General features: G+C 26.3%; 1 protein-coding gene across 1 annotated transcript in view; it reads left to right on the top strand.

Annotated features, from left to right (window-relative positions):
• LOC111627433 (V-type proton ATPase subunit C-like) overlaps positions 1–10,351 on the top strand; it is a 55,196-nt gene that overhangs the window by 26,060 nt on the left and 18,785 nt on the right. The window contains exons 3-6 of the mRNA XM_023371001.1: positions 709–776; positions 1,101–1,186; positions 3,540–3,634; positions 8,457–8,519. Coding sequence (XP_023226769.1) covers positions 709–776; positions 1,101–1,186; positions 3,540–3,634; positions 8,457–8,519 — 312 coding nt within the window. The remainder of the gene's footprint in view (positions 1–708; positions 777–1,100; positions 1,187–3,539; positions 3,635–8,456; positions 8,520–10,351) is intronic.

Consider the following 10,351-nt stretch of genomic DNA (forward strand, 5'->3'; position numbering starts at 1 on the left):
CACATGGCTCCGTGTGACCTTTGGCTATTTCTCAAGCTGAAAATGCCGCTAAAAGGAACCCAAATTTAGTCGAGAGAAGACATCGTGCGAAATGCGACGGACCGGCTGATAACCATTCCAAAAGATGCGTTCCAGCAGTGTTTCCAGCAATGGCAGAAACGCTGGGAGAAGTGTATACATTACCAAGGAGACTACTTTGAAGGGGATTAGGGTTTTGTTCCTCAAAGTCAATAAATTTATTTTTGCCGACCAAAGGTCCGATACTTTTTGAACAGACCTTGTACATGATTTTCAATTGCATTCCACTGTTACGTGGAATGCAATTATAGCTTCTCTATTTAAATGATTTGTGATGTCAATATTTTAGCTTTTTGAGTTTTAAAAATAAGACTAAAAGTGGCAATTAGAACTAAAAAATTCAGAAATATGATAACTTACAGGAATTGGAAAATGATATTTACTGATGACAGGGTTCAAGAATGTTTTTAATTATTTCTTTTTTAAAACAATGTTTAATTTTTAAAAATTTTATTTAGTCTTGTGTTTTTAATATAACAACAAAAAATTTTTAACTTTATAAATTGCCATAAAGTGAAAATTAGATTGATAGCTTAGTTCATGAAAAATAATTATTATATTTCAAATAAAAGAATATTTACTATTTAAAAACATTTTTATTTCATTATATTATAAAATTGTATTTTAAAGGTTGGAACACTTGATCAACTAGTTGGACTATCAGATGATTTGGATAAATTGGATTTATTTGTAGAGGGGTAATTATTATTATTATTATTATTATTAATTTCTAAATACTTTTTTTAGAAATATTCATAAATATTTTCATCTTAAACTTTTCTAAATTTAGCATACATCATAAAATTTATTGATTTTTATTTTGCTTCAATTAAGTGATCAAATTATTTATGGATTATATGTTAATTCAACTTTATAGATTGCAAATTAGCTAATAGTCATTTTAATTTACCTAAAATAAACCAAATTTAATATTTAACATAAAAATTTTAAAATTTATAATAATTGTAACTGGCATGATGAATTATGAAAATGTAAATTTGTTGAAAATTTACTTTATCAAGGGTGACATGGAAGTTAGCTAATTATCTTGGAGATGTTTTGGAAGATAAAAAAGACAAATTGGCAGAAAATCTTCTAATAAATAATGGTGAGTTTTACGTGTACTTTTAAAACCTAAAAATTTTTATTATTTTACAGGGTTTCATTTAATCTTTATGATTCAAAAATAGTTAAAATTTTTAGTTATGGAAAATTCGTTTACAAAGTATAATTAAATCAAAACATTGATTAGGTTTAATCTATAATAAATGTAGTATTTCAGATATTATTCTATTATAAGGTTGATTCTAGTTTATATCAATGCAACATTTTTAAATTAATAAAAAAAATAATTTAAAAGTTTCTAGATTTATGAGTTTGAAAAATTTTATAACTATTTATACTGAAAATATTAGCTAAATAGTTATGTTATTCCAAATTGATAGATAAATGTTTAACTTTTTACAATAAGTTGTGTAAGTTAAAAAGAAACAATTATTAATATGAAGTTATAGTATACTTTTAAGAACTGTAAGACATTATTCAGAAATATACAAGTACAGTCAAACCACTGAACAATGGTTGATCACAGGAACATAAAAAGTAATTGTTGTTCAGAGATTGTTTTGTATGCATTTCAACAAGATATGTTTCTGAAAAATGGCTGCTATTTAGAAGTGGCATATTAGAGGTTTGACTGTATAAAGAATTTCTGATTTCTGTATTTTGTGTGTGGAGTTGTGTGTTCAATTTACTATAACTCTCTCTATTGGTTATTATTTCAAGTCAAATGTTTGTTTTGTTTCCTAAATTATTTAGTACATTCTAAAATATAGTAAAACCTGTCTAAAATGGAAAACTGCCTAAATTTTTCAGAATGTAGCACCATTCTATGTTAAATCTTATCTATAGGTCAGAAACTTGTCCATCTCTTTTGTTTCTACATTGGCAGAAACAGAAGAGGTTTATGGGTTTGAAGAATGTAAATTTAACTTGGATAAAGTGGAAAATTAAGAATCTTCTTAGATATAAATAAGTAAAATTTTCCCCATATGTAACTATAACTACAGATGATTTCAAACTGTATTTCAAGAACAATTTTGAACCTTGTCAGAAACTTGAAGGTCACATGACAAAGTCTTTTGACTTTTGTTTTTCCAACAAGGCCTAAGGTCTTTGTTGGAATTAACCAGGGGCAGAATCGAATAATTTTAAGAATCACGTTCTTTCAAGAATTAAATGAGTTTTCCAAAAATAGTTCTTAAGAACAGAAACCAATGTAATTCATGTGAAAGCAATGAGTGTAATTTAAACTGAAAATATTTGTTATATCAACTAGATAATCTTTTCTTTATTCCATTACAAATAGAACACATTCACAATAGACCTTCTTGAAAACATTTGTCATATTTTTATTCTTTTAAATGTCAATTTTAAAAAAAAAATTATTTCTTCAAAAATATTGATGAAACATCATAGGTTAGATCCAAAGAAGTTAACTGATGTTTTTTTTTTTTGTCTGGACCACATTTTATCAAAGACAAAAACTTCTGAGTGTTATCTTCATTATTCTTTATTCACTATGCATTTCAGGTGCAATATTTTGTATACCTTGCACCCCTCTTCAGGTGTTACATTTCTATAAATTAGTAGAAATCTGATTATTATAGTGATTATTATGGTAAAGTTACAATTTACTATTTACAACAATTATTACATTTTTTCGTTACATTATTACAAGAAAACCACACCATTGATATAATACATATCTATTACTTATATTACATATTTTTACTGTTGGAAAAATGAAAAAGGTTATCTAGTTGACATAACAATGAATATAAGGTAACACCTACCATCAATTTGCCTTGTATTGAATATGTAGAAACAAATTGATTAGCATGTTGACAATTACAGAGAATGAAGTAAACACTTAATTAGATATTAAAATTCCTCAAAATCAAGTCACAGAATAACTTGGTCTCTGTATTACTATAATGCAATTAGAATTTCTGACAGCAAACCCAGACACTTGAATTGACTTGTTCACTGCCATATGAACTCATATTTAAATACCCAGCATAAGTTCTTAGGAGCAATGAGTAGATTTTGCTAGAATAGTTCCTAATTCTTGTATTCGAATACTCCTACCTTCAGTGGCAGTCATTTTGGATTAAGCCTGGTAACAAAATTTCTTTATGTATGTAAAAGTGATTTTATTATTAAAAAAATGAATATAACTGTGTGACATTTATCTGGTATGATTTAAAGATAAAAAAAAAAGGAAAAATACTAAACTTTCAAAAATGAAAAAATGATTCACTACTTTATGATTCTTGTTTACAGAGATATTACTCTATTAAGTATACTGATACTGTTATCACAAATATTATCATATTTATTTTAAATTAATATTTTCATTCTTATAATTTATAATAATTATAGTATTTATTTTGTTTCAGCTCCTTTAGCAGAATACTTAACTCGTTTTAAATGGATTGAGGCAAAATACCCTACCAAGCAACCGCTTCCATCAATTACTGAAATAATTAGTAAGGTAATTGAAAAATAAATATCCTAACAAATATTCTTGATTTTGAATGCTTTCTGACATCCTTGAAGAAGGTAAAAACCATACTCTATGACAACAGTTTTCTCAAAATATAAAATTTATTTTTCTTTATGTGTAAATTTTATTACCTTCTTTAGTTAATTGACAACGCAGTTTACGAATCTCCAATAGGGCTTTATATCTCAGACCATTGTCATCACATACTTTTCTACTTAGTCCAACATTTTCAGTACCTCCAACTGCTTTTAATAAAACCATAATATCACCAAGGCCATGAGCACATTCCTAAATAAAAATCCATTTTATAAAATAACATTCAGAAATTTACATATTATATATATTGTATTAAACTAACAAATATTATTCAGATCATTTAGATTTTTTAGAATGCTAAAAAATAATTGTTGAAAGTAGAATTTTTAGTATTGATCAGACAACAATTCTGACTGTACAAAAGAAACTTATATATAAAATTTTGGACTCCGATTTGAATTAAAATATGGCATGATCCTTATTGCTTATTCTGCTGTATTTAATCCTTAAGGTGGGATGCACGCATGTGGTGAAGAATGGAAAAGTTATGTGTNACCTTCGGTCCAATCTCCTCTTCCAGTATATATAAGCTAACGATATAACCATTGATGGTTATTACAATGCCAGCTGGGGGCTCATTCAACACCCACGATGTGCAAACAATACCCAAGGCACTCAACCGGCCATTGCAAACCCCGGAAAGGTGTATATAAATAATCAAACATCCTTACTACACCTGTTTCTAGCCCGATAATATTCAGCTTTGGTTGATGTATAGCTTTACATGTATCGGGTTTAGTAAGGATGCTTGATTATTTTTGAAGGTTATTAAATAAATTATTTTGAAAGAATCCCAAAAAGTAATAAGAGTACGTGTCAAAATTAAAACTTCTTTAAATTGATTATATGAGTTTTTCACTGTTATAATAAATAAACATATACATAATGTAGTAAAAAATATATATTCATAAGTAAAATTATATGTGCATAACACAGGGTTATTTCATTTAAAATGAAATTTTCTTTAAATCAAAAATGTATCTATAATTGTTCATATTCAAATTATTCATATGAGTTTTTCATTGTTATAAATAATAAACGTATATGTAATGTAGTAAAAAATATATATTCATAAGTAAAATTATATGTGCATGACACCAGGTTATTTCATTTAAAATGAAATTTCCTTTTAATCAAAAATGTATCTATAATTGTTCATATTCAAATTATTTTTAATGTAGAAATAGTGGGACAATGGGCAGGTTTCTAAAGACAATTTTCATGCCACTTTTAAATACAAATTAAGACTTAATTGCTTTTCTTATGTAAATGAAAATTATTAATCTAAATAACTATTGTTGTAACCTGCTACTATTTTAAGGAACAACAATACAGTATTATTTAATTCACAAAAAATATAAACAAAAAGAATTAGGTTAAGTGGCAAGTAATATGGCAATAAAATGTTTACAGACACAACTTTAAATCATGTGATTTATTCTGCAGAAATTTAATTATAGGTTCAAGTGTACCTTGAGATAAAAAAGGTTGAAAAACACTGGGGTAACCAGCCATGCATGTACTGTACATCCAGCTAGATAAATAACTTTGTCATCATTAGACACACAAGTCCATATAGAATGATTACTTGCAGATAGGGTTTGTGATGGCTCTATGTTTGTCTTAAGGACATGAATGTTTTGTGACAATTTATTAATTAAAATTAAATTTCACCTACTTTACCACTTGAAAAGTAATTATAAGAGTCAAGACTCATATAATTAATTCTATGATATTCTCTTAATGTTTTGGACTACTTTATGCATTAAATGTCAATATAAATATTTCCTGATAGATGATAACAGTGAAATATTAGTAAAATTACAGAAGCCAATTTTGCCAATTATTTTTTAGAAACAAAAAAATAAGCAAATAGGATTTAGATTTTCTTAATTTTACTTTAAATTTTTATCAGTTTTAAAAGATATTTCCCAATGATACATGTAGCATGGTTTTTTCTTTGTTAGAAAAAATTTTATTTGTATGAAAATTATGTCATTCTTTTAATTACAACATAGAAATGGTCACTATTGGTGTGTAGTTAATAATTATTTGAATTTTTGCATATTTACAAACATTTCTGCTATTTAGACTAACATTACTATGCCAAACAACTCATCATTTTTGGTAACTTATTATCTTCTCAGTTCACATTGAGTTTGTGGGACTATACTGTATTAATTTTTAATTATTTGATTATATATCAGTAGTAGTCAAACTGTAAAAGTAAATGAAATATATATATATATATATATAATATAAGTACATACNATAGCTATCCACAAGTTTCCAGAACATGTTTTTGAATTCTGACACATGAGAGTGCATGTCTTGGCATCCATTAAGATGTTGCTAGTTGCTAATGTTAGGTCTGCAGCTTTTAGTTTTTCATTGAAAATATGCCTTATAAAACCAGTTCAGTTAGATATTGTGCAGTGATTGGCTGCCGTAATAGACAGAGAGTTCTTTATAAGTAGTTTGTATGCTGTATGTGATATACATGAAAACATTATGCTTAGAGATTGTCCATGTATTCAACTGTTCCAGTTAAATTCATTTCCATGTGATGAAAATTTAAGAAGAGAATGAGTAATCCAGTGATTTACAGCCAGTGTGCTGGAAACTTTTTGAAGGTTATACATCAGCCAAAGCCAAATATTATCGGGCTAGAAACAGCTATAATACTAATAATTTAATAACAATTTTGCATTAGAGTTAGGCATTAGGCACCATCTCTTGATAAATTTAATAATTATAAATTAATTAAATAATTTAAATAATAATTTTAGAATTACTGGAAGAAGAGAATTGGCCTGAAGTGGGACTCGAACCTGCTTACTGTGCAGATGCGTTGCCAATTACGCTACCCAGACCTTCGGTCCAATCTCCTCTTCCAGTATATATAAGCTAACGATATAACCATTGATGGTTATTACAATGCCAGCTGGGGGCTCATTCAACACCCACGATGTGCAAACAATACCCAAGGCACTCAACCGGCCATTGCAAACCCCGGAAAGGTGTATATAAATAATCAAACATCCTTACTACACCTGTTTCTAGCCCGATAATATTCAGCTTTGGTTGATGTATAGCTTTACATGTATCGGGTTTAGTAAGGATGCTTGATTATTTTTGAAGGTTATTAAATAAATTATTTTGAAAGAATCCCAAAAAGTAATAAGAGTACGTGTCAAAATTAAAACTTCTTTAAATTGATTATATGAGTTTTTCATTGGTATAATAATTAAATGTATATGTAATGTAGTAAAAAATATATATTCATAAGTAAAATTATATGTGCATGACACCAGGTTATTTCATTTAAAATGAAATTTCCTTTTAATCAAAAATGTATCTATAATTGTTCATATTCAAATTATTTTTAATGTAGAAATAGTGGGACAATGGGCAGGTTTCTAAAGACAATTTTCATGCCACTTTTAAATACAAATTAAGACTTAATTGCTTTTCTTATGTAAATGAAAATTATTAATCTAAATAACTATTGTTGTAACCTGCTACTATTTTAAGGAACAACAATACAGTATTATTTAATTCACAAAAAATATAAACAAAAAGAATTAGGTTAAGTGGCAAGTAATATGGCAATAAAATGTTTACAGACACAACTTTAAATCATGTGATTTATTCTGCAGAAATTTAATTATAGGTTCAAGTGTACCTTGAGATAAAAAAGGTTGAAAAACACTGGGGTAACCAGCCATGCATGTACATCCAGCTAGATAAATAACTTTGTCATCATTAGACACACAAGTCCATATAGAATGATTACTTGCAGATAGGGTTTGTGATGGCTCTATGTTTGTCTTAAGGACATGAATGTTTTGTGACAATTTATTAATTAAAATTAAATTTCACCTACTTTACCACTTGAAAAGTAATTATAAGAGTCAAGACTCATATAATTAATTCTATGATATTCTCTTAATGTTTTGGACTACTTTATGCATTAAATGTCAATATAAATATTTCCTGATAGATGATAACAGTGAAATATTAGTAAAATTACAGAAGCCAATTTTGCCAATTATTTTTTAGAAACAAAAAAATAAGCAAATAGGATTTAGATTTTCTTAATTTTACTTTAAATTTTTATCAGTTTTAAAAGATATTTCCCAATGATACATGTAGCATGGTTTTTTCTTTGTTAGAAATAATTTGTATGAAAATTATGTCATTCTTTTAATTACAACATAGAAATGGTCACTATTGGTGTGTAGTTAATAATTATTTGAATTTTTGCATATTTACAAACATTTCTGCTATTTAGACTAACATTACTATGCCAAACAACTCATCATTTTTGGTAACTTATTATCTTCTCAGTTCACATTGAGTTTGTGGGACTATACTGTATTAATTTTTAATTATTTGATTATATATCAGTAGTAGTCAAACTGTAAAAGTAAATGAAATATATATATATATATATATAATATAACAACATACTGTTGTTAAAAATATTTATACATCTAAGAAAACTTTTTATAATAATAAAAATTTAGTATAAATAAGCAACATTTATAAATTGTGTATAATTACTGTGGTTCATTTTAGAATTTACCTTTATATTTTAAAAGTAATGCTTTTTACACTAGAATTTTATAAATTGATTTGTAGTAATATTACCACATAATAAAAAATAATGTAATAGATAATTATATTTTAATAATTAAATAACTATTTTTAGCAAATTTCTCAAATTGATGCTGATTTAAAAAAGAAATCTTCTGATTACAATAATATCAAAACTGATTTAATGACATTTGAAAAAAAATCCATGTAAGTTTCTTTATTTCTAGGTTTTTCTTGTTAAACAAATTAATTTTAACTTGATAATATTATAATAAATTTATATAATCTAAAATAGATACAGTAGAGCGTCGATTTTCTGAATCAATTGGGGACTGGGGTTGTTCGTATAACTGGTATTTCGGATAACTGATTTATGTACGAAAAAATAGTTTAATGTATCTGATGTTGAAATTTTTCTCCGTTGCGTGTCGCTTTGCGTTGAATTTTCGTCGATGTTAAGCCTAACAAAGACTACTGTATCATTAAAAATTATTTTTTTATTTTGTACAAACAAAATAAATATATTGAAAAATATAAAAACAATAAAAAAATATACTTCACATGTTAATTTAGTATCAAAAACGTAAAATATTTTAGTAGCCAAAGATTGAAGCGCCACAGCACTGGCGAAAATTTAAATTTGCCGACTGGAATTCTTTCGGATGATTGACTTTCGGAAAATCGACGCTCTACTGTACTTCCAGAATTCATGGGAACAAAAATCTGTTTGTTGTACAAGAGTTATTGGTTTGATTTTTGATCACAAACATTTTCAATTTCAAAAATATCTAAATTCATAAAGACTTTATACTTAACTCAAAAACAAACAAAAAAACCTGTGATTTCTGAGTAATAAATTACAGAATAAATTCCTAAAATGTACAAAATTGGAGAAAACTCTTCAGAATTCTGCCCAATATAGAAACAAAATATACATACTAAAATATAATGTTTTAAATTAATTAACTGTATGTTTAAATTGTTAATTTAAAATATTTAAAAATATATATATTGATAGATACCACAGAAAGATAAAATTAAATAATATAATTAAGATAAATTATTTATTTTATAATGATTAAATTATATAGCAACTAAAACCAAACCAACATGTAGTAATAAACAAATGATCCTTCCAGATTTTTATTAGGCTGTAATGTAGCTAATTAATCATAAAGATATTATGTAATTTGGACTAAAGCTGCCATCTTTTGTTGAATTTAATAATACAAATCAATTAACTAATTTAGAATATTCTAGAAGAAAAGATTGATCCAGAGCAGAACTTGAACCCAAACTTTTGCTTACCATGAAAATGTATTGCCAATTATATTATTCAGACTTCAGACCAATCTTTGTGTCTTGCTATGGGTTGATCTTTTGTGTCAGAAATATTCTAAATAATTTTATTTATTTATAATTATTAAATTTAATACTAGACAATTTTAATCCAAATTATATAATATCTTTAATTAATTAGTTATGGTTCAATCAAAACTTCATCAGTATCATTTATTTATTAAAGTTAATCTTATTAAATTGATAATTAAAGAAATGAATTAACTAATACAAGATGGCAGAATAATCGTTTATCTTTAGTTTAAATTATGTAGCATTTAAAAAGATTATTTGCTTTTCTGTTAAAAGATAAATACAGTAGAACCTTGATTATCCGGACTAATTGGGGATGAAGGTAGTCCGGATAAGGAAAAATTCGGATAATCGAAACAAATACTTTAATTTGTCTTTTAATGATAATACAACACGTTTTCTTTTTGATGACATATCGGTAATATTAAAAATAAATACTGTATTTAAATCGTAATCAAATTTTCAAGAAACAAATGTTTGTATTGAATTTGGATTACTACTGACCAGCACTAACAGACTACCTATTGTTTAAAAGGCCATCTGGTGGCACAAGAAGACAGATTTTATAAAATAAAAAGCAGTTGAAACTGCATTTTTATGAATAAAAATTTGACAAACTATTTATCGTTTTATGACGAG

The sequence above is a fragment of the Centruroides sculpturatus genome, unplaced genomic scaffold (genome assembly GCF_000671375.1).
Source record: "Centruroides sculpturatus isolate CEXI.00-Female unplaced genomic scaffold, Cexi_2.0 scaffold281, whole genome shotgun sequence".
Classification (NCBI taxonomy): domain Eukaryota; kingdom Metazoa; phylum Arthropoda; class Arachnida; order Scorpiones; family Buthidae; genus Centruroides; species Centruroides sculpturatus.